Source organism: Ceratotherium simum, chromosome 18, assembly GCF_057802395.1.
Source record: "Ceratotherium simum simum isolate JZ-2026a chromosome 18, ASM5780239v1, whole genome shotgun sequence".
NCBI lineage: Eukaryota > Metazoa > Chordata > Mammalia > Perissodactyla > Rhinocerotidae > Ceratotherium > Ceratotherium simum.
In genome coordinates this window covers 1,161,445-1,185,541 of record NC_141917.1, presented here as the reverse complement: position 1 = coordinate 1,185,541, position 24,097 = coordinate 1,161,445, and the positions used below count along the sequence as shown (strand labels likewise).

At 54.2% G+C, this 24,097-nt stretch overlaps 1 protein-coding gene across 1 annotated transcript in view; it reads left to right on the top strand.

Moving 5' to 3' along the window:
- The window catches only part of LPCAT1 (lysophosphatidylcholine acyltransferase 1), a 62,153-nt gene that overhangs the window by 20,401 nt on the left and 17,655 nt on the right, over nt 1–24,097 (top strand). Inside the window, exons 2-8 of the mRNA XM_087443097.1 lie at nt 1,745–1,887; nt 9,769–9,983; nt 15,532–15,644; nt 16,893–16,953; nt 17,269–17,327; nt 19,598–19,632; nt 20,828–20,882. Of these exons, the coding sequence (XP_087299223.1) occupies nt 1,745–1,887; nt 9,769–9,983; nt 15,532–15,644; nt 16,893–16,953; nt 17,269–17,327; nt 19,598–19,632; nt 20,828–20,882 (681 nt within the window). The remainder of the gene's footprint in view (nt 1–1,744; nt 1,888–9,768; nt 9,984–15,531; nt 15,645–16,892; nt 16,954–17,268; nt 17,328–19,597; nt 19,633–20,827; nt 20,883–24,097) is intronic.

Genomic DNA, 24,097 nt, shown 5'->3' with positions numbered 1-24,097 from the left:
GCCATTAACAGGCTGAGAACAAACACATCATTATCTTACCAGATATAGGAAAGACTGACAAAATGCGAGACCCGTTCACGACTTCAAGCAAAACAGGGCTCTTAGAAAACCAGGCGTGGGCAGGTACATTCTCTTCAGTGAAGGACATCCGCTGACAGCCTAGAGCGAGCACCCATTGCACAGAAAGCCTCGTCACTCACGTCCACCACAGGACAACAGAGTGCTTATCCCTGTGTCTGGTCAACCTCACGCTGAAACTGGAGTTTCCAGCTGGGGCGATACCCAGCCCCCAAAGAGGAGGAGAGAGAGGGCCGTTAAAATTGTCATTTGCAAAACATGGTTATCTAGATCCGCACTGCCCCACAGGCAGCCACGGGCCACGCATGGCTGTTGGGCGTCTGAGATGTGTCGCGTTTGCATTGAGGTGTGCCATAAGCGTAAACTACACACTGGATTTCCAAGACGTTGTGAAAAAAGTGTGAAGTGTCTCATTCATAATTCTGTATTGAGTACGTGCTGAAATGGTAATATTTCAGATATGTAGGGTTAAATAAACTGTATATTAAGTTAATTTCATCACCCTTGTATTTTTTTAATGTGGCCACTAGAAAATTTAACATTTCACATGTGGCTTGCGTTGTATGCCTACTGAGCGGTGCTGGTGTTGATAGAGACCCCCAGAGAACCTATAGAGAGACCGTGGAGCCGTCAGGATGTGCCCCATCTCAGGTAACAGACACCCGACAAGGAGAGTTGGGGGTGGGGCTGCTCAGGCTTGTTCCGGTGAGAAGCTCGGAGCTGTCACCACAGACGTATGTCTCTTCTCCTGTCTTTTCTGTCTTCTATGCGCCAAAACCTACAGGTTTGAAGTGTGTATTATTGGAAATGATCAAAACCTGCATCTACTTATCATAAAGCTTTTATAAGTTTTATATTTTGTCATCCGTCCCCCACCCCATGTTCTAATTGACCACCTGAGGTCAAGTTCATCACGAAACACTCATTCCTGAGCATCTGCTCTCAGCTGCAGAACCAGAGCCTGGATTTGTGCGTAAAAGCGCTTGGATTGTAGTTACAGCTGTCCATCCACCTGCGAGTCTCCCTGACTTGGCCACACTGCTGAACCTCGTGTGTCCACCCTCGCCCCCGCCCCGTGTTTGCGGCTGTCCCCCCACCTGCAGGGCCTGCCCCTCCCGCCGGCGTCCTCGACCAGTCCCGTGGCGGCGTTCAGCATGCTCCTTTCAAGGCCAGGCTGAGCTGCAGCCCCGTTCTCTGTGGGGCTCCCGCCCTGTGACTTCCTTGGGCTGGAAAGTCACTGAATTCCCCAGTCTTCCTTGTGGTCCAAGGTCCAGTCTTGCGAGCGCCGCACTTGCTACGTTGCTGCTTCCCAGATGGCAGCTCAGCACCTTGCAAGTATCCTCGTGTTTCATAAGGACTTGGGGAGAGCAGGCTGCCTGGTGGGGATGCTGGGGGCCGGGGCAGAGCACCGATGACTCGAGGAGAGAGCTCCCCACCCCGTTCCTAGGCCCCCCCTCAGGAGTGACTTTAGGGAAGGGGGCAGCAGCGTGGCTGGTGACCCTGGGAGGATGTCCTGGCTGCTGACCCCACCCACTGTCCACGAGGGGATGGCACCTGGGCTGTGGCAGGTCCAGCGCCGTCTCCTGGCCAGCTTCCCGCTCCGGGCATCCAGAGGAGCGGTGCCTCGTGACAGTGCTTCTGCCGTGACCTCGCGCTGTCTCCCCAGGTCGCCCTCATGACGCTGACGCTCTTCCCCATCCGGTTGCTGGTTGCCGCCTTCATGATGCTGCTCGCCTGGCCCTTCGCACTCGTGGCTTCACTAGGATCCGCCGAGCAGGAGCCCGAGCAGCCCCTGGCCTTGTGGAGGAAGTAAGTCACTCTGTGTCCCCAGCACAGACATCCCCCCATTTCTGTGTCCCCAGCACAGAGATCACCCAGTGATTCCACGTCCCCAGCACAGAGATCCCCCCATTTCTGTGTCCCCAGCACAGGGGTCCCCAGTGATTCCATGTCCTGAGCACAGAGACCCCCCCATGTTTCGTGTCCCCAGCACAGAGATCCCCTGTGATTCCGTGTCCTGAGCACAGAGACCCCACCCCCACCCCCACCATGTTTCGTGTCCCCGGCCCTCCAAGGCTGCGTTTTGACCAGCGTCTGTCCCACCCACTGCCCCGGTCTGGTCTCCGCAGGATTGAGTGCCCTCTCGCTTTTACACCTTGAATGTTAATAAACCACAGCTATCTGAAGATGGACATGTTGTGAATACGTCTTAACTGAAGATCCAACATGGACCCCCCAAAATTAAATTAGATCACAGCGTTTTCTTGTTTCTTTAACCCCCTGAAGCTGCTCTGTAGCTCAGAGTATACGCCGTCAGTTGAGGGTGATGTCGAGAGATCGTGCAGATTTGATAGGTGCTTGCAGTATCTTAGGAGCTGTCGTTCTCCTCATAAAACCAGTGCTGACAACCTTCTGTGTCAGCTTCTCCATCACCACGTGGGGTCCTTGAACGGTTTATTCAGAAGTAGAAATGTTATTGGCTTAGTGTGGTTGTTGGCGAAAGGGCCCACAGGCCAAACCCGCTGCCACCCATTTTGCAAATAAAGTTTTATTGGAGCCCAGCCACACTCGTTTGTGCGCCCTCCAGGCCTGCCTCCCTGGAGGTGGGGGTGCTGTGGCAGATGCTGTGTGGCCCGCGAAGCCTCAAGTATTTGCTACCTGGCCCTTTACAGGTTTGGCGCATTGGCTCGTCCTCCTGCTTTCTCTAGAAAGTGTCTGAGCTACAGGCACATCGACGCCCGTGAGAGGCTGTGGGGACTGGCATCTGTCCTGAATGCTGGCTCTCCCGTGCCCACATGCCGTGGTCAGACACAACATCACATGCCGGGGTGAGGGGGTGGGGGGCAGCCAGTTAAGGTCAAGGGTTTGCTGAGCTGCTGATGAGCATGGCACGGCCAGGCTGGGGGCGGTCCAGGTGTCCAGGGGACCCTCACGTGGGTCTTCGTGAGCCCCTCCTCATGGTAGCTCACGTTCTTACACCGTTCTCAGTTTCAGATGAACCACCGTCTCTTCCTACCTAGTAGACCTGAAGGCAGGCCCGTCTGTCCCCAGCACCATGCCTGCCCTGGGGTGCTGGGAAGTGGTCCTGAGTGAGCGAGTGGGATGAGTGAGTGAGCGAGCGAGTGAATGAATGAGTGAGTGAGCGAGTGAGTGTATGAGAGCGAGTGAGTGAGCGAATGAGTGAGTGAATGAGCGAGCGAGTGAATGAGTGAGCAAATGAATGAGTGAGCGAGTGAGCAAGTGAGTGAGTGAGTGAATGGAGGAGGAGGCAGCGATTGCTGCTGGACAGGGCTATCACTGTGGTCACCTGGGCCCTGGGCACCACTGGCATTGAGATCTTCATTTTCCCCTTATAGATTTTCTAATTTATCCTTGAAGACCACACTTTACCTTGAGGGTTTTTTTTAATGTTTTAACCATAAAATATGAGTTGAGTATCAAATGTGTAATCAAACACCATAAATCTAGACCCATCAGAAATCACTTCCAGTTTTGCAGGGTTAGACCTGTAGTGAGAGAGCAGAGACTTTGCAGTCTGGGCAGACTACAAGGGATCTGATTAGAGTTTGGGGCTTTAGTGCTGGTGGGTTCACGATGCTTCTGGCACTTTCTGTCTCAGTTCCCGGTTCCTCCCGCCCTGTGCTCGGGCTGAGCTCCCCGCTGTCCTCCGTTCTCTCCCAGGACGTGGGACTCCTCACACAGCTGCAGTTTCTGTCTCCCAGATCCATGACTCTGGATGAGTTCCCATGTCCTGTGCTGACTCCACGTGGCTTTTCTTGTCCTCAAATAATTTGCTTGGCCTCATCGGGTAATAAATGGGCCACAGAAACTAGTTCCAGCAGCCCCTCTTCACAGACGCCTCAGACGTGTGTAACGGGCGTACGAAGCATCCACACAGGGAGGGGTGGGTTCTTAAGTGTCCGGAGAGCTCAGGGTGTCTGGGTCCACCGAGACTGACTATGTGTCATTCCATGTGTGTGTGCATGTATGAGAGTATGTGTGAGCGTGTGGCATGCGTGAGTGTATGTGTGTTACATGTAGATGTGTGTGTGCATGGTGGTGCATTCGTTTGCGTGTGTGAGAATGTATGAATGTGTGTGTGTACGTGTGTGTGCATGTGTATATGTGCGTGTATGTGTGAGCATCTATGTGTATACGCGTGTGATGTGTATGAGTGTCTGTGCGTGTGTAAGTGTGTATAGATGAGTGTGTGTGTGAGTGTGTGCACTGTGTGGAGCACTGTGTACATACGTGTGTGAAGCACATATGCGTGTGTGCACCTGCATGTATTTAGTGTGTGTGCTCGAGCTGCACACAGCCCTCGGGGTCTCTGTGCAATAGTGTTTGTGGAGCGCTCACTCAGTGCGCAGCCCTGGGCTGGGTCTGGTGCTCGAGGAGAAGCGAACAACAGTCAAACTGTACTCCTCAGAGGACACCCAGTGACAGAAGCGCCTGACCTGGGGACACAGGGAGATAGGAGGAAGCAGGTTGTGAACTAAGCGGGACTCAGCATGTGCCACACCTCTGCTCAGGATCCTCATGTGGTCAGCTGCTTCAGGCTACGCACAGCCAGCGTTTTGAGTAGATTGACGTTAGTTAAGAGGATTTTTGCTGAATATACATTAGTGTCATTCAAACCTTCCTAAAATAGAAATCTTGAGTTTTCAATGAAGAATGACACAGTTTCACAAAAGACACTTTATTCTAAGTTGCTTTCAAGACGCAGCGTTGTGAGAACCATAGCATCTTCTTACAAACCTGACCAGGGGCTGACGCCTGAGCCAGACCAAGCGGGTGGACGGTGACAGTTGGTCCTCTGGGTGCTGCCCTTCAGCCGACGCGCGTGGTTTAGAAAGAGGGTGTATTGGTCCACTCAGGCCGCCATAACCAAGTACACAGATGGGGCCTTGGCCTTGGATAAGACACTCATTTCTCAGGGTCCTGGAGGCTGGACGGCCAAGAGCAGGGTGCCGCATGGCAGCGTGCTGGTGAGGCCTCTTCCTTGCCTGAGGACGGCACCTTCTCCTGTATCCTCACTTGGCTGCCAGCTCTGGTCTCTCCTCTTCTCACAAGGACACCAGCCGTGTGGGATCAGAGCCCCACCCTTATGACCACCTTTCACCTTATCTCCAAATACAGTTAGTTTAGGGGCCACGGCTTCAACATGGGAATTGGGGAGGACACAATTCAGGCCATCGCAGAGGGACCCTTTCCTGAGTGCTCCGTGTGGGGACTTCGTCCCCATCTCCTAGGGGCCAGGTGCACACTAGAGGTTGGAGCCTGAACTCAAACTTGCTTTAGTTTTTTTCCACTCTCCTGAAAGCCGGCACACCCCCACCCCCACCCTCAGCGTCTCAGCTTGGGGCTGCCCCAGAGAAGCCGGGCAGCCCCCAAAAGCCCCTCGGTGTCTACGGCCCAGCATTGCCTCCCACCTGCTGCCCAGGACCGTGCCTGCTCCCGGATGGCCTGTCCCAGCACTGAGCACGTGGCTCCTTGGGGCTGCTCCAGGGTACAGCCCCGGGACCCGCCTCTCCATCGTCAGGGGTCAGTGCTCCACTCCAGAGCAGTCCCAAGAGCACACAGGCCAGCTGTCACCTCTGCCACTGCCAGTCTGTGGGCTCCCTGTCACAGCAAAACCGTTAGAAACATGCAGATTCCTGCCCTCCGCTCCCTGTCAGACCCACACGGATCGGGCTCTCGCCCCACTCCTCACACCCTGGTGTTGAGGGCACTGAGGCCTCAGTGTGCCCCAAGGTGGTGTCAGGACGCCCCCTCCACCTCCTGGTGGCCTCCTCCCCTGCGTGCCCTTCTCGGCTCCTCTTCCCCCGACCCCGGCTCCCTCTTCCATGAGCTCATCTCGTTCTGGGATGTCGATGACTGTCCACAAGCCAGTGGCTCCCAGACCTCTCCTCCAGCCCAGGCCTCTCCTCCAGCCCAGGCCTCTCCTCCAGCCCGAACCCCAGAACTTACCTGTCTGTAGGTGATCTCCAGCTCCACACGTCCAACCAGGACTCCATGCTTCCAGCTCCCCACCTGTTCTAGTCACAGCCCTGCCTCCATCAGTGGTGACTCCACCATCCTTCGTGGCCCGGGCCAGGCCCTGGGAGTCACCCTCTCTCTCACACCTCCCATCCATCCCAGCAGGAAACATCTTGGCTCCCCCTTCAGAACGCCCTTGACCCCTCCACCTGGTCCCCCTTCCCTGGTCCCCTCACCATCGTCGCTCACCTGGGTCCCCAGAATAGCCTGTCACCTGCTCCCCTGTTTCTGTGTCTCAGCACAGCAGCCACGGGGTCCTCTACAAATGGAAGTCAGAACACAGCTCTCTGCTCTCAGCCCTGCAGGAGCTCCCATGTCCGGGTCCCCCAGAGCACAAGTCTCATCGTTTCAACGCCTATAAGGCCCTCATCATCTACTGTCCCTCCCCCATCCTCCTCCTCCCTCCTCTCCAACCACACGGGCCTCCTCACCATCTCACCAACACTCAAGTGCCCTCCTGCCTCAGGGCCTTTGCACAGCTGTCCTCCTGGGAGAGTGCACCCAGATGTGCACAGGGTTAACTCTTCTTCCCATCCAGTCTTCACTCAGTCATTTCCTCCTCTGCTGTTTCTGACACTCCTCACTTTGCTCTCCTTTTATTTTTATTTTTTCATGGACAGTATCTCTTTCTAATTTACTCCATAATTCACTAATTTTTTAAAAATTCTTATTTCCCCCACTAGAGGGTGAGTTCCAGGCGGGCAGGGATTCCTGTCCAGGTTCACCGATGCATCCTCAGTGCTTTCTAAACCCGGGCCCGGCAGAGCAGGTGCTCGGTAAACGTCAGATGAATGGATGGATTTTCCTTTAGTCCATTTTCTTATTTTTATCTGAGTAATACATGTGCGTCGTTAGAACACAGCAGCGAAGGAGAGCAGGTGCTGGAAAGCAGGTCTGCAGGCCCGCCTGCCCGCCCGGTCCTCTGCAGTGTCCGCCGTCCGCATCTGTCTGTGGTTGTCCTGCCGTGGCCCCCATGATCCTGAAACATGAGCTGTCAGCTCTCAGTCCGTGTGCACAGACCCCCGCTGCCACCCGGCGCACGTGCACGCCGCAGGGCCACCTGGTGGGGCGCGTGCTCCGGTCACAGGCACGGGCGTTCCTCCCTCACCCCGTGAAGTCCCAGAGTTAGGGCACCTCAGCTCACCTTGTGTTTGAACTGTAGTTGCTGGTATTCTTTTCTTCTTTACAGAATTTCTCAATACCTTTCATTTTGCCTGTTACAAAAAGAATAATGACCCTGAGCGTAGCCTCAAAATACTCCACCCTCGCGGTCACGCAGAGGGTCCTGGAGCCCAGCTCCCGCCGTGGCGCCGTGGTGCTCTCGGCTGGATGTGGTGCCTTCCCGATGCTCTCTTGGGCGCAATTTACAATTTCCTGGGCCCGTTTGGTTGGGGTTTTTTCCCCTTGTTTTTTGCCCAAGACCCTGGAGTTTCAGGTTCTTTTCTCAGCACGAGGAACCCGGACGCGTTTTGTGTCTGAAATGTCTTTACTGTCCCCACGCGGTTGCTGGATAACTTGACTGTCCCATCTGTGGAACTGCAGGTTCCAGACCCCACGTCCCAGAGCCTGTGGGTGCGATCCTGTTCCTGCCGACACCTGCAACAGCGCTGCAGGACTAACCTGTTCCTGCCTCTCTGGGAGGTTTAGTCTTTTCTTTGTCCCTGGTGATTTGAAAAATTCTTAAAGGAAATTTCTCAGTATGAAACTTTTTTTAAGTTCATTCTGTTCAGCACCTCCACACGTGTGTTTACTCAACTCTAAGAAACCCTCTTCTTCAGATGGCTTATACTTCTGTCCTTGTTTTCCTGCGTGTTCTGGAGATTTCCTTCTCCTCGTTTTCCAGTGAACTGGCTATTTCTGCAGTGAGATATTTGATTTCCAAGAGGATTTTCTTTTTCTTACTCTCTGCCTTTTCAGAGGACCTGCTCTCCTCAACTCTGTGGCCACACTGATCGGGGGTGTTCAGACCTCTTCTGGTGCCTGCACTGTGGTCTCCTCATGTCGTAATCCGTTCTCTCACGGGGCTGGCTCTGCTCATGTGTCTCAGATTCTCAGGTGTCCTCCCGGTGACGAATGGAGGATGGAGTTCCTTGTCTATGTAGATCTGTCTCTGATTCACTGTCCCCTGGGGAAGCTCTGGTCACCTCGTGCTTGTCACCGGCTGCCTTTGCCTTGGGCCCCAATTTTGCACAGTGAACAGGGCTTTTTTCTGAGGCCAGCGTCCACATGGCCTTCCCAGTGGGTAGTTTGACTGGGGATAGAATCCCTCCAAGATCTTTAGAGGATTGTCAGAGTTGGTTTTTTCCCTCCCAGTGCATTTCTCTTGAGTACTCTTGGACCTTTTGACCCGAGGGGTGGTGGGTGTGTCGCTAATAGAAAGATCGAGATTCATCCTCACTTTCTTCTTCCTTATGCATTAGTGGACATCTACTGGCTTTTATTTTTGCGCAGGTTTTTAGGTGAAAAATAGCATGCCTGCAGAAAAGTGCATTAAAAATGTGCAGTTAAACAAATAATTTAAAAGCACGTACCTGTGTAACCACAGCCAGCTCTGGAAACAGAGCATCAGAGCTGGTCTCCGGCATCCCAGCGCAAACCTCTCCATCACTGTTTGTCACCCACACAGACAGGGCTTTTCAAGGTGGCTCCTTCAGGGGCTCCGTGCTGCTCCAGCGATTGGCTGCTGCTCGGTCTGCAGGGACTCGTCTTCCGGAATTCTCTTGAGAGGGTTTAAGCTCCTTGGGAAATCAAGCCAGTAAGGTTTTAGGCTCTTGTGTTTCTTTGTGGCATCTTACCCAGTTGATCACCCACGTAACCCAGCAGCCGAGTGAGGGGACGTGGCTCTTTATAAAGGTGCCACCTTTTCCCTGTCAACTGGCAGGTGTGTGGCCATTCCCCCATGTGGTTTCAATGATGTATTAAATAATGATGCAGTCTGTAGCTGTCAGAGATTACCATGAAAGGGAATGTGTAAATTTAAATGCCTAAATTCCCATATATTTTAAAAATAATAAATAGGAAACAAATTCTGTTAATCTACACTGACTTACTTTATTTTTCAAATTTATTGCCTGTCTAATTTTATCCAGAAAAGGCTCATTTGAATAATGTGACGTCTGATTCCGGGAGCCTCAGGCAGCTGGGGAGATGAGACTTGGGACTTTTACACGGCAGGTCTCTGCTCCTGCTCTCAGCTCTGGATTTCACTCCATATTTCAATATGGATTTAAGGTGTTTGATTTTTTTTTTTTCATTTTAAACTTATGTACTTAGAATGCTAGTGACTCACTCTCTAGCACTTAAGGTGCTGGTGTCTTTCATTTTACCTGTGAGCCTTGGCCTGTTGTGTTTGGGGTCCCGTGTGGTCTTTGTGCTGTGGTGTCACGCGGCAGAGACGGCCCCTCGGTTCTCTCGAGGAAGTGACTGCACATCCACGTAGTCAGAGTGGGAAGAAGGCACGGGGTCCGTTCCTTCCTGCTCGGACATCTCTGTTACGGCTCTGGCAGGTATGAGTTGGCCTGGCCCACACCCTGGACCGGTCGGCAGAGGTCGGCAGAGGTCAGGCTGGGGTCCCGGTGCCCTGACCAGGTGTGGAGAGCACGGCTGTGACCCGCCCGCCCAGCCGTCTGACCCCGGCGCCCTCTCTTGCAGGGTCGTGGACTTCCTGCTCAGGGCCATCATGCGCACCATGTGGTTCGCCGGCGGCTTCCACCGGGTGGTCGTGAAGGGGCGGCAGGCCCTGCCCACCGAGGCAGCCATCCTCACCGTGGCACCACACTCCTCCTACTTCGATGCCATCCCCGTCACCATGACGATGTCCTCCATCGTGATGAAGGCAGAGAGCAGAGACATCCCGATATGGGGAAGTGAGTGAGCCCCCCGCCCTGCTGGGAGTGTGAGCCCCCCACCCCTGCTGGGAGTGAGCCCCCGCCCCACTGGGAGTGGGTGAGCCCCCCAACCCTGCTGGGAGTGGGTGAGCCCCCCCCCCGCCCTGCTGGGAGTGTGAGCCCCCCATCCCCCTGCAGGGAGTGAGTGAGCCCCCCGCCCTGCTGGGAGTGTGAGCCCCCCAACCCTGCTGGGAGTGGGTGAGCCCCCCGCCCTGCTGGGAGTGAGTGAGCCCCGCCCCACTGGGAGTGGGTGAGCCCCTACCTGCCCCGTTGGGAGTGTGAGCCCCCACCCACCTGCAGGGAGTGAGTGAGCCCCCACCTGCTGGGAGTGTGAGCCCCCACCCCTGCTGGGAGTGAGTGAGCCCCGCCCCACTGGGAGCAGGTGAGCCCCCACCTGCCCCACTGGGAGTGTGAGCCCCCACCCACCTGCAGGGAGTGAGTGAGCCCCCACCTGCTGGGAGTGTGAGCCCCCAACCCTGCTGGGAGTGGGTGAGCCCCCGCCCTGCTGGGAGTGTGAGCCCCCATCCCCTGCAGGGAGTGAGTGAGCCCCCGCCCTGCTGGGAGTGTGAGCCCCCAACCCTGCTGGGAGTGGGTGAGCCCCCTGCCCTGCTGGGAGTGTGTGAGCCCCCCACCCTACAGGGAGTGAGTGAGCCCCCCACCTGCTGGGAGTATGAGCCCCCACCCCCCTGCTGGGAGTGAGCCCCCCGCCAACCCCAGTGGGAGGGGGTGAGCTGTCTCCCACCCCGCTGGGAATGAGGGAGCCGCCCCCCACCCCGCTGGAAGTGTGAGCACCCCCCCGCCCTGCTGGGAGTCTGAGCCCCGCACTGGCCACTGCAGGTCTCACCCACGTGGAATAGACACTTGGCCCTGCGTCCCTGACTTTCCTTGTTGTTTCCTCTGTAATATTAATTGTGGTGACTTTCACTTTTCATTAGCGCACAGCGCCCTCAAATACAAGAACTAGATGAAGTGCTTCTTCAGGTTCCGTCTAACGAGAATGCATGACCTCCACCACACAGGATTCCAGAAGTCTGGAACAGCTCAGTAACTCGGTCCTGGTGCATTAGTTACTGTACGCTAAACCTGGGTGTGGAAGTGTCCTGAGGCCCTGTAGCAGATTACCAGAACTGGTGTCTTAAAGCTGCAGAAATTTATGCTGTCGACATCAGATCTGGCAGGGGTTCACTCCCTCTGAGGCTCTAGGACAGGATCGTTCCTGATCCTTCCAGCTTTCAGTGGCCCAGCATCCCTGGGCTTGTGGCCACATCACTGCAACCTATACCCTGGTCGTCACACGGCCTCCTCCCTGGGTGTCAATCTCCTCCTCTGTGTGTTTCTGTAAGGACACTTGTCATAACCAGGGTGATCTCATCTCAAGATTCTGAACTAATTACATCTGCCAAGATCCTTTTTTCTAAATCTTGCTTTCACAGGTTCCAGGGGTCACCAGGTTAGGACGTGGACACACCTTTTTGGGGTCACCACTGAGGGCACTGCCCCACTACTCTGGGGGCTCACTCTGTCCCAATACGGTAACCCTGTAAGGAATCCTAGGCAATCTATCTCGTTCCCCTCACTTTACAGATGAAAACACCTTCCCACACCCAGCCCAGCCGGCCCAGCCGGCCCAGCCAAGCGCTGTCCACAGTGCCCCTCAGGGGTCGGCTGGCGTGTTCTTGGTGGTTGCTTCTCCAGCGATCCCCCACTTGGCCCTACTCTTTCTCTGGCTGCTCCATCCCGGCCCCATGTCTGCTGCTCGCCTTCTCACCCAGCACCCTCTGCCTTTTAAACTGAGCCGTCTCGGATCATCCCTGTTTCATGCTGCGCACGTCCGCGGCAGATTCTGGAGCAGGGCTGGGCTGGGCAGGGGGCTAGTGGTGCGGGGGCGAGAGCTGCAGGGCAGAGGGTCCCCACTCCGTCCACCTTCTCCGAGTTTCCACCTGGCACCTCACAGCATTCGCCTTCATTGGACACTCATATGGAGAACATCGTGTACATTTTGTTTTGTCTTTCTGATAAGAGGAACATTCTGAGAGAGGGTCTGAGATGTTGTGTGCTATTGGCAGAACAGTAGCTCACCAGTGTTTACTGGATTGGATGTGGACCAGGTGTGTCCGTGCGTGCTGCCATCACAGAGGAACACAGACAGGGCGGCTTTTACACAACAGACAGTTCTTTCTCACAGTTCTGGAGGCTGAAAGTCTGAGTTCAGAGTGCCAGCGTGGCCAGGTTCTGGTGAGAACCCTCTTCCGCCTTCTCACGTGTCCTCACATGGTGGGGGTTTGGGGGGGCGGTGACAGGCCCCTGCGTGGTCTCACCCTGGGGAGTGGCATCCCAGATCCTTTACAGACATGACAGTCTCGTCCGAGGGAGGTTCAGTGAGGTTGATATGAAACAAAAGTAAAGGGAAGGCACGCCACTGAGGAGCAGGCAGGGGCGGCCCTGCTCCAGCAGGCTTCTTACAGGAAGGTTTGCAGATAGTTAGCATCAGCCGGGGGCGTGACGGCCCAGTGGTCGAGAGCCTGGTTTTCCAAATAAAGGATTATACACCATGTGCCTGGAAAGTCAGGTTAAACTCTAAGAATGGTCTGAAAGCTGGGCAGAGACTGTGACCACTGGCGAACTTGCAGTCCACTCTCCTACCTCCGGAAGGTCCCACAGACCCACGACTGTGAAGGAGTATGGTCCCCAGTGAGGGCCCGGGAAACTGGGGTTTTGCAGAGATGGTGGTTGTTCTGTTTTACATTCTTTCTTTTCAGTTTTAAGCTTCAGGCTGTGGCCTGTCGCCTTCTGGGGAAGTTCTGGGCTGGGGAGGATGTCATTCTCCTGCAGATTACGCAAACGCTCTTGAAAACTTGACTTCCATTACGGCTCCAATCACAAGCTAGCGTCATGGTGGCTCAGAGTCACACCGTCCGTCTGCGTCCCGAGGTCAGGGTGCTGAAAGCTACTCACCTGAAGGTGCTGGGGGTTCCGAGGTCAGAGCTGGGCCCCAGGCCACCTCACCGCTGACCTTAACCTCCGGGTGTCAGGAGGGGCGGTCACCAGCACACCCTCTGTGCCTGGGGCCCTTCATGTGGACTCTATTTCTCAGTCCTTTTGTGGATAACTGACAAGTGAGAGGGAAGGGATGGTGATAAACCAGTTTGTTACAAATTTTAGTTAGAATTCAGATATGGCACGTCCCGAATCATGTTCCTGTTTTCCTAGATTGAAGGTACGTACGCCTCAACGGAACGCTGTCCCAGGAGTGCAGCTGACAGCCCCCGTCGTGGGGCCGCTGGAGCGCATCCCTGACGGAAACCCCGGCTCCTGGAGCAGACCCGTCTCACTGGGTTCTGGCTCGTTTCCTCTGGTTCCGCTTGTGCTTGTTTCAGGAAGCGCATTACTTCTGAACCCTTTGACAGCTCACAGACGTGGTGAATGTTGAAAATATTCCAAACACTCATCTGTAGGTTTGACTTAACCAGTCAGCATGGTTAAGCCAGTGCTCTTCTCACTCTTACAGTGTCAGTGTCCTCTCCGTGTCCTTTATCTGCACACCTGCATTTACACCCCGTGTCGAGTCTGGTGCTCACTCGTCACGGAGGTCAGAGCGCTCTCACTCGGCCTTGCAGCAGACGGGGCAGTGTGGGTTCTGTGCAGACGCTGCGCGGTGAAGTCCTTCCTGTGCGGGGCTCACGGGACGAGAAGCCTCCCTTGCTTCCTGTCCTCAGCGGCTCACTGCTCAGTTCTCAGGTCTCGAGTGTGGGGATCTGTCCGGGCCCCATGGGGCTGCCTGGTCTGAGACTGTGCTCAGATGCCGAGCTCCCATCGGCCCCAGCGTTGGAGAGCCGCTCTCCGTCTCTCTGCCTTCGGCTTCTGGTTCGCCCAGGAGTGTGAAAGCCTTCCTCGTCTGTGGCCTCTTCATTGCCGTTCTAGACAGAGAGGGAAAGTCCTGAAGTCCCAGCTCAGTTCCGTGGAACCAGCCACCCACCAGGACGAGCAATGGGGTCTCCAGACGTCTGTCCTGCCCTCGGGACAGATGACAGAACGCGGGGTGCAGCAATAAGGAAACAGGCCGTCCTGATCTCGCTGTCGCCTCGTCCTTCTGGGCGATTCTGTCGTTCCTCCTTCCTGCCCGTTGTCACCTTAAGCAGAGTCAGGGCGCAGGGGAGAAGGAGGATGAAATAGGTCCTGGAATGGCGAAAAAGCAGAATGTTTCAAGACGTAGGAAAAAACATCACTAAGATCCAGTGTATCTTAGATCTTATGAGTCCTGTGGACCCGACTCAATAGAATTTTTCTGTTCAAATAAATTTTCTCTTTGCTCTTTGGAAGCCCTCCAAGAAGTCATGAAACATTATTCCTTACAAGTGATAAAAATGCTCAGAAGAGAAGCTCGCAGCTAATCTCGGGCCCGGCGAGCACTGAACCTGGGCAGAGCAGGTGGTGACGTGGCCTCGCCTGACCCGTGAGGGTGACCGGCCGTCAGGGCATCCCGCTCACATCGTTTCCCAGGAAAGGAAGCGCTCGCTGAGGACAGTTGTATTCTAAAGTCGGTTCAGAGTTCTTCCTTCTAAGAAGTGTCTTCCCACCTTTCGATCGCCCTGCAAGGGCACCGATGCGTTGGTTGTGGCCATCAGCTTTGGTGGAGGGATGCCTAACAGGAGGCCATGTGGCATGGTGGTTAGAATCGGGGCTTTATGAGTGTCCTGGGGCTGCCCTGACAGAGTACCACAAATTAGGGGCTTAAAACAGCAGAAATGTCTTCTCTCACTGTGCTGGGAGCCAGAAGTCCCGCCTCAAGGCGTCGACAGGGCCACTTCTGAGGGAGAGTTCATCCCAGGCCTCTCCGCAGCTCTGGGGGCTCCCACGGTCCTTGGTGTCCCTTGGCTGTGGCCACATCACTCCATCTCTGCCTCAGTCACCATGGGGCATTCTCTCCGTCTGTGTCTGTTCCCCCTCTTCTTATAAGGACACCGGTCATTGGTTAGGGCCCACGCCAATCCAGTACCACCTCGTCTTAAGTTGATTACGTCTGCAAACACCCTATTTCCAAATAAGGTCACAGTCACAGGGCTCAGGATGTCAACCTGGCTTTGAGGGGCACAGTTCAACCCACAGCGGGGGCTGATGGGGTCCCAGCCACGTGCCTGGGGCCCTTCTGACCTGGAGCCTTTGACCGCCATCCCCTCTGGTGTTAACACTGGTGACCAAAGGCTCTCTGCCCTCTGGAGGAGTCAACCTCCTGCTGTTCTCTTCCTCTGATTTGTCACCCATGGACACCCCGTGTGGTTACTTTGGGCCTTGAAAGTTATAGGGCCTCCTGCTGTCATCTAAGTTCCTCAGAAGCTGTGATTTTCTCGAGTCCCTTGTGGTCAGGCATTGACTCACTGCCCGCCCTGTGGCTCAGCTCTCAGGGCATCTCTGGGGGCCTCACTCTGGCTGGGCGTCATGGGGCAGCCCCCCCTTCCCCCCACCCCCACCCCAGTCCTGCTGTGGCAGAAGCAGTGCCTTCCCACAGGAACGCCTCCCTCCCTTTCAGCTCTGATAAAGTACATCAAGCCAGTGTTCGTGTCCCGATCAGACCAGGATTCCCGCAGGAAGACCGTGGAAGAGATCAAGAGACGGGCGCAGTTGAATAGAAAGTGGCCGCAGGTAACTCACTCCTGCCTGCATTTTGAGTGGATTTATTCCAAAAGATGTGAACTTGGAGATGGGGGTGGGGGACGGACAAAAGGTCCCAGGCTCGCCTCCCTGGGGGCTGGATTGTTTGGTTTCATTTTATTTTTGATGAATCTACAAATCCAAGAATGTGCTAAATATCAGGTACTTTGGGTTCTGGAATTTTAAAATTAAAAGGAATGGGAAAAACAGTTCTCACTTGCATCTCAAGTTCCCGAATCATCTTTATTGGAAATGAATCTTTTTATAAGTTCCAAGTCAGGAAGCGCTGTGACCTGCCCTGGAGGTCAGCGCAGTCTCGTGTCTGGATAGTGCATTAGTCTATATGGTGTCTTCGCTTGCCTCTGAAAATCCTGGCTGAGTGCGCCCCGCACATGTCTGGTTCCCCGGGGCGTCAGGATGACCAGACCCGGCTGTGAGGCGCTGGCCTCACCAATGTTAGCTGTGGACGTGTTTGTTCCATGCTGCACTTTTTTTCCTTCAAATGAGCCGACTTTGAGAAGCTGAACGTCCTGCAGGGCTCCCTGGGTTCCGGCAGCTCAGGAAACACTGGAAGGTCTGGCCCACAGCACCCGTGCCCACGGGCAGCCCCTTGGGGGCCGTGCCTTCAGGGTGCCCTGGCTGCCCACCACGGTCTAGGTCACCCCCTTCCTCCATTCAGCTTCCTGCCTGACCATCCGGCACGCCGGGGTTGGGCCCACGCTGGTGCAGTGCCACCTAGAGTTGAAAGCAACCACGTGGGCTGTGTTTCCAACAACTGGGGCAGGTTTAGCTTACGCCACGAGGCTGGAAGTCAGTGTGATCAGAGCAACTGGAGTCCCCGTGGGGGAGGCGTCCCGGGCAGCCCTCACCAGGTCCTCCGGCCGAGGGCCCTCCGTCTGCGCCTGTCCTGCACCATGTGTGGCGCCTGCCCCGTGCCAGCGCGTCCTGTGCGGTGTTTCTGGTCCCCGTGGACACTGAGGGTGGGCGCTAGCAGTCAGCCGTTTACGAGCCCCGCTGTCTGAATGGTGTGCTGTTGGCACGCTCGTGTTGCTTCCCTAGTTTGGTAAAAGCCCTTGTTAGAGAGGGAATCTGCATGGGCTTCCATGGTGCATCCTGCCTCGGCTGAGGATGGTTCAGGTGTCTGCGCTACGTCAGCCGCAGAGGAGACAGACTGGCAGCTGACCCGTGACCTCTGAATTATGTCCCTTTAATGCCAGCCTTTCTTTTTTCCATTTCAAGATAATGATTTTCCCAGAGGGCACTTGCACCAATAGGACCTGCCTGATTACCTTCAAGCCTGGTATGTTGTTGTCTTAATTTCTTCTTTTTCTCCTCGAGAGTGGAGGAGACCCGTGCTGCCTCCCAGTTTTCCCACAAAGTGCCCCTCGGCCTGGAACAGACGCTCCTGTCTGTTCCCTGCTGGGCAGAGCCATGGCCTGGCGTTTTCTCTGCATATTCACGGCCAGCGCAGAGGTTGAGGAACCTTCCAGGCCCCAAATAACCGTTAACCAGGAGGGCCTGGCAGAAAAGCCCCTTTTACTCTGAGGCTGGCATGAGATGTGCAGGTGGAGGACCTGCTGCCTCGGAAGTAAGACAGCGTTCGTTTTCCCCACAGGAGCCTTTATTCCAGGAGTCCCTGTCCAGCCTGTGGTCTTGCGGTACCCAAATAAACTGGTGAGTGTGTTTTCCTGGGGGCTTGTGTGAAGGTGGATTACCTGGGATGAGAAGTGCCAGGTGGTCTAATGTATCATTTCTAACCGACGCCGGTATTCTGGAACATTCCCCAGTATTCACACACGAAGTCCCACTTTCATAGGTCATGAGGCAGTGGCCCTTCCTCGCACGTGATCCATCCTGGCCTGCCATGTCCTCAGCAGCTCTCATGGCCAAGAACACACTCCAGGAAATTTTTAAATTGGGAATATTTAAGTTCTGGAAGCCTGGAGGCAGCAGGAGGGAAAGGAATTAAGTGACTTGATGGTTAATGTGCCTTCATCATGCCTCTGTTGGGTACAGAGGTTTTGTTTGTTCTAAGAGAGAAAATAAAAGGCATTTGGTGCTCAGAGTTCCTGGGTGATCTTGACAGACCCCCAGCTTGGGGTAGGGGGGGACTGGACGAGGCCTCAGACCAGGGCCTGCTGGGGCCCCGCCATGGCTTCCATTTCCACATCTGTGAAGCAGCCGTGGCTGTCTCATCTCCCAGGTACCTGTGGATGCTCCATCTCTCAGGTGCAGTCAGCCCGCCCTCCTCAGGGCGGGGGCCAGGCTACCCTGTGCCAGCTGCACCTCGCTTCTGCTGGAACCCCGTCCAGGCAGGCATCCTGGCACCTCGGTGGGCTGAAGGGCTCTTGTAGCTGAGACAGGTCCACACGGACCCATGTCCCCAGGCCCTGCCTGGGCGCCGGGTGCATTGGAGTGTTTCTCAATGGAGGACACAGAAGGTGGATTTGTTCCTGACGCTGAGCTGTCTCCCTGTCGTGGTGTCTTTATGACACAAAAGAGGAGACTCGCAGGTCATGACACGGTGGGGTCTGGAATTGCTGGTAGAGACAGCGGCAGAAGCACGTGTGACATCTGTGGGCATGAGGGGCTTCCAGGGCAGGCCTGCGGAGTCCCAGGTTTGCACACTGGACCCTGTGCCGCGGGTGTGGACAGAGGCCCTCAGAGCGGCCAGGAAATGAAGGCCAGGCAGAGCCGGCAGGCACACAGACGCACAGATGAAACTGTTCTTACTGTCCATAACTGAGCTCTGAAGAGGTGCAGTCCGTAGTCAGTTTCTGAAAGTAGGAGAATCTGTCATGGGTGTGTAGAAGTCTAGATTTTCCCCTTTTTTTTTTTTGTGAGGAAGATGGGCCATGAGCTAACATCTGTGCCAACTTCCTCCATTTTATATGTGGGATGCCACCACAGCATGACTTGATGAGCAGTGCGTAGGTCCGTGCCCAGGATCTGAACTGGCAAACCCCGGGCTGCTGAAGCAGACCGCACAAATTTAACCACTGCACCACTGGGCTGGCCCCTAGCTTTCCCATGTTTTAACTTTGTTCCATCAACTTATTTTAAGCAAGGTGCCCCTACTGGGGTCTTACATTCAACTTAGTTGTCACAGAAGCAGAACGTCCGCCTTGCGCTCATATTTCATCTGTCTGTGTCACGTGTTCTTCAGCCTCAGAACTGCGGGAAGAACAGAGCTGTGCAGAGCAGGGAGCCAGGCGGGGGGCTGGGGGAGCCCGTGCGGCAGGTGGGTTTTCAGGAGCCCGTGAGAGGGGTGCGGGTGAGTGTCAGGACTGCGGAAGAAAGGAGCCCATGTGGGTGACCAGTGTCAGGGTGGAGACAGGGTGTATCATCTAATGTCCCCACCTGGGTGGCTGGTGCAGCTGCTGAGGCTGAGGACGGAGAGTGTCTGAGATGCCCCTGTGGGAGTAGGGAGAGGCGGCCCCCGCAGTGGTTTGTTCTGCCCCTTCCCGAGCCTGGGCTGACCTGCTGGAGCACGTCTCTGACTGAGAGTTGAGGCAAGCACCTTTGGGGGACAGGTGGGTTGGAATGAGGCTGCCAACAGCATCATGCGTCCCGGTGATGGGCAGCGCAGGTGTCGGAGGCCCTGCTTGAGCACGTCTGAGGGAGCCGGCAGACAGAGCAGGTGCCCACATGGGAGATTGAAGTTGCCAGGAGCACCTGGGGGAAGGGCAGAAAAAGGGAAGGGGGCCTGGCTCTTACGCAGACATTGGAATTGTGACCGTGGAGCTATGGGAGGAGGGGTGAGCGTGTTTGGGGGTCTGGGAGGACAGGTCAGAGGTGGGCTGGGACAAGGTCTGGGCCAGGGACCGGGATGGAGGCCAGGATGGGGGCAGGCGCACCTGCAGAGGGAAGAGCCCGCGAAGCACATGTGGGGACTTCTGGCACCTGACTTCAGTTGTGATTCATTCTCTCCTTCTTGCCCCTAGGACACTATCACGTGGACGTGGCAAGGCCCTGGAGCGTAAGTGAGACCCTGTAATGTCTTGTTTGTCCTGTCCTCCTGGGAAGGCACAGGGCCGCTCAGGAGACTGCCGTGCACTCCGGTTCTTTTAGCAAATTCGAAAGCTCTGAACGCTGACCTGCTGCTGTTTGACAGCATTAGCCTCAGCCGACTATGGAAACTAAGTGTACAAACCCGCTGTTCTCACCCTCCTGGGTGCCGGGACTTAATGTCTTCACCCAGCGGGGAGGTAACCGTGAGAACTCTTCTCTTCCCACCTGTGTTTGTCGACTCACGGATTACATCACGTCACCTTCCTGGGGTCCTGCGTAAAGACAGATGCAGCTCCGGGCAGCTTCCCCTTCCACAGCTACATGGAAGGCACAGGGCTTCCAGGCACGACGGGTCTCCAGGGGTCCAACGTTTGAGGTGGTGTTTGATGAGGCCAGGCAGAGCCCTCCTGGGACCCCCAGGCCTTGCCAAGGGGTTTGGAACAGGACTCTGGGGAGGTGCCCTGAGGGGTGGCATATCCGAGTGGAGCTGATAATGTTTCCAAAGCTGGACTGCAGAGGGTAGGCGGTGAGAAGTGAGGTAGAAGCTGGGAGAAGGGCTGGGAAGGGCTCCTTCAGGAGTGGCCTGTGCTTGGGGCTGGCAGTGACAAGGCAGAAGTAGGGTGGGTACAAATAGTTATGAGGGGGATTGTCTATCTGGGGGAGTGAGTGAGGGCCCAAGGACAGGGGACTCAAATGTCTCCCCATTTCCGACTCCTGCAAACAAAAGGGTGGTAATGCTGGTTCTGAGATCAGGAACTCCAGGAGCCAGGCTTGGGGATCACATGGTGCAGAGCCTGTCCAGTCCGATGCCAGGAGACAGCCAGGGTGGGGACAGGTATCAGGTGGACAAGGTTTCCTGAGCTAGAGGACAAACTTGGGAAATGGTGGCTTGCAGGGCAGACCAAAGCTGCAGGTGTGGGTGTCTTTAATGAGAACAGTGAAGACCACTATTTGATAAAAGTGGCGTCACTCATAGCTGTGTCTTAAGGTTCGGATTTGGCTGAGGAAAGCTCAGCATCCCCCTCCTGAAGGAAAATTAGCTGCCCACTAGTGCCCTCTACGGGGAAAGGGCGTGTGGAGATTTTGCTCCAGAATTGGAAGTAATTTCACTAAAAGGAATTGAGAATCTTTTAACCAATGCTGTGAATCTATTCGTTTTTAAGGTTGGAAATCCTGTGGCTCACGCTGTGTCAGTTTCACAATCAAGTGGAAATTGAGGTTTGTATAGATATAGTGTTAGACAGTTACATTGAGGTCCATTTAGATACAATGTTATACAGTGTTGTTTTAAGGTCTGTATAAATGCAATTTTATACAATGTTATGTTGGGATCTATATAAATACAATGTTATATTGTCTATATAGATACAATGTTATACAATGTTATGGTGACACTTTGTACAGATACAATGTTATACAATGTTGCATTGTCTATGTAGATACAATGTTATATTAAGGTCTGTACGGATATAATGTTATACAATGTTATGTTGGGTCTATATAGATGCAATGTTATACAATGTCAAATTGATGTCTGTACAGATACAGTGTTTCATGTTATCTGTCTTGCATTGAACTCTCCATTTCTCATTGCTCCTTAGAGGTGCTTCCCAGTGGTTTTGCATCAATTACTTTGTGTCTCTTGCATGATTTCAAATCCATTCAGATAGGATTTTTAAAATCAACAAGGAAGCTAAACTCATCATTCTTTTATTATGGTTAGCATAGCCTAAGGGCATATAAAATTGGCACACATACTATGAATTGGTTTTTTGGCTTTTATTTTTACCTGATACTAATACTCCTGAATTCGTATTGCTAAATTTGTCATACTGTCATCCTCTGTTTAATACTTGGTCAGATCTGTAGCCTGCCTCCCAGTTTTCAGCCCACTGGATGTCTCTCAAGTCCTGATGCCCATCCTCTCGGCTAAATCAAACACAGTCACATTCGTGCAGCCTGTAAATTTTATTTGGGTGGATGAGGAATAGAGTTTATTTTCTTATGAAGGGAATTAGCATGCTACTCCTGCACCTGAAAATTAAAGATGAGTCATGTGCAACTTAAATTATTTAATGAAACAATTTGCTACCTTCTGATAAATATTACAGTGTAATACTGAATTTACAAATGATCCCGGCTTTCAACCAGGTTTTTCACTTCAGTAGAACATAAGCCGCTTAATTACAAGGACCCAGCTGAGAGAGCCCTGGCCCGAGTCCAAGGGTGGCAGGCCCGCCACTCAGGATGTTTTATGTGGCTCATCCGCGGGTGGCCCAGAAGCCCCAGTGGAGCGAGGATCTCCAGAAGACACGCTGGCACTGGCCGGGCCTCCCGGCGTGAACGCTCTGTTTCAGACCTGGTTCCTAATTTTAAGAGTCGAGAAGAAGCTGTGGCTTTGTGAAATCACTCTAAATGTCTTACTCATGTCACTCCTATGAGATACCAGTGCTAATGCGAGGAACTGTTGCAATTTAGTTTTTTAAAATGTAAGAGAGAGGGGGCGGAGTCAAGATGGCGGCGTAGGCAGACTCTGAACTCACCTCCTCCCGTGGACACAGCCAATTTACAACTACTCGTGGAAAAATTACCCCTGAGACAGAACTGAAAACTGGATAAGAGGAACTCCTGCAACAACGGACAATCCTAACTGAGGTAGAAGAGGCAGAGACTCCCTTCTGGAGAGGAAAAACGCCGCCTTCACAAGCCGCCAGCTTCACGGCCGCCGGGAGCAGCTCACAGGTACGCAGCCTCCCTGGAGGCGCGGGGCCCTGAGCCGGGGAGCGCCCCCGCTGTGGGCATTTTGTGGACCCAGCACAATCGAGACCAGCGGCATAATATCTGACTGTGCCTGCTACTAAAGCATTGGGTAGCACCCCCAGAAAACCCGGTTCACAAAGAAACTAAAACTGGCTCTTAAAGGGCCCACGCACAAACTCATCCGTTCCAGAAAGCATCCTAAAATCACCAGAAAGAAAGGTGCACAGTGCTTCGGTGACAAGAGACTCACCTAATAGGCCCTGAGTGCATCTCGGTGAGGGGTGAGACCTCTCCAGGGACTGGGACATTGGCGGCGGCCATTGTTGTGGCCTGGTGTGAGCGTGCTGACACAGACGCCATTGGAGTTCTCCCTGAGACCTGCTAGCCCAGGGTCTGCTCCACCCACTAGAGCACCGATTTAATCCAGCTCAGCCAGGGCAGGCAGCCCACCCTAGAGACTGGCCCCACCCAACAACAAGCCCTCAGGCAACGTGTGGGCCTGCATAGATTGGTGACTGGATTCTCTGCAGCCTGGCAACTGAGCTGACTTGAGCAGGGCAGGGTGTGCACAAGGAGCGGGTGGAGAGTGTGGGGTGGTGGCGGAGTGTGTGGGGCTCCCGCCGTGGAGAGACTGGGTCCGCTTGGGGAGGTCAGGGCGCTCACACGGGGCAGGATTGTGTTGACTGTGTGTGTGGACCTGTGGGCAACAGGGCTTGTCAGCTGCAGAAGACTTGTGCTTCTCAAAGACCCACATAGGAGGTTTGCCCCACCTTGCAAAGCCTGAAACAATTGGGTGCTCCTGTGCCTAAGGGCAGCCCCACCCAGCTGCAATCCTCAGAGAGCTGACAAGAGACCTAATAGGCTAGAGGTTTACAGCAATTGTAAGGCCCTGAGCCTAACAACCTGCCACACTGGGGGCCTACTCACTTAAAAGAAATACTGCAACACAAATGTGGTATTAGAACTTGCAGCCAACTGTGCTGGGGCTCCCCACACCTGATAAAGAGACTGAAGGGCCCACAACAACTACAAGCAGCTGAGCATTACAACAGCTGGCCAGGAGCATAACTCAGCCTCCCTGGGCGCCTATAGGGAGAGCTAACAGGCCACAATAGAAGGACACACGTAGCCCACATAGGGGCCACCCCTGGAACATTGAGAACTGAGGGAAGCACACTGGAAGCCTCCTAAGGCATCACTTACATAAGGTCACCTATCCAAGAGCAGGAAACGTAGCTGACCTACCTAATACATAGACACAAGCACAGGGAAAGAGGCAAAATGAGGAGGCAAAGGAATACATTCCAAGTAAGGGAACAGGACAAAACCCCAGAAAAGGAACTAAGTGAAACAGAAATGAGCAACCTACCCAACAGAGAGTTCAAACAAAGAGTGTTAAGGACGCTCACTGATCTGGGGAGAAGAATAGATGAACTCAGTGAAAATGTCAACAAAGTAATGGAAGATGTAAAAAAGAACCAATCAGAAATGAAGAATACAATACTGGAAATGAAAAATTCATTAGAGGGACTCAAAAGCAGAGTAGAGGATACAGAAGAACGGATCTGTGAGCTGGAAGAAAGACTAGAAGAAATTACCCAAGGTGAACAGGTAAAAGAGAAAAGAATTAAAAAGAGTGAGGACAGTCTAAGGGACCTCTGGGACAACATCAA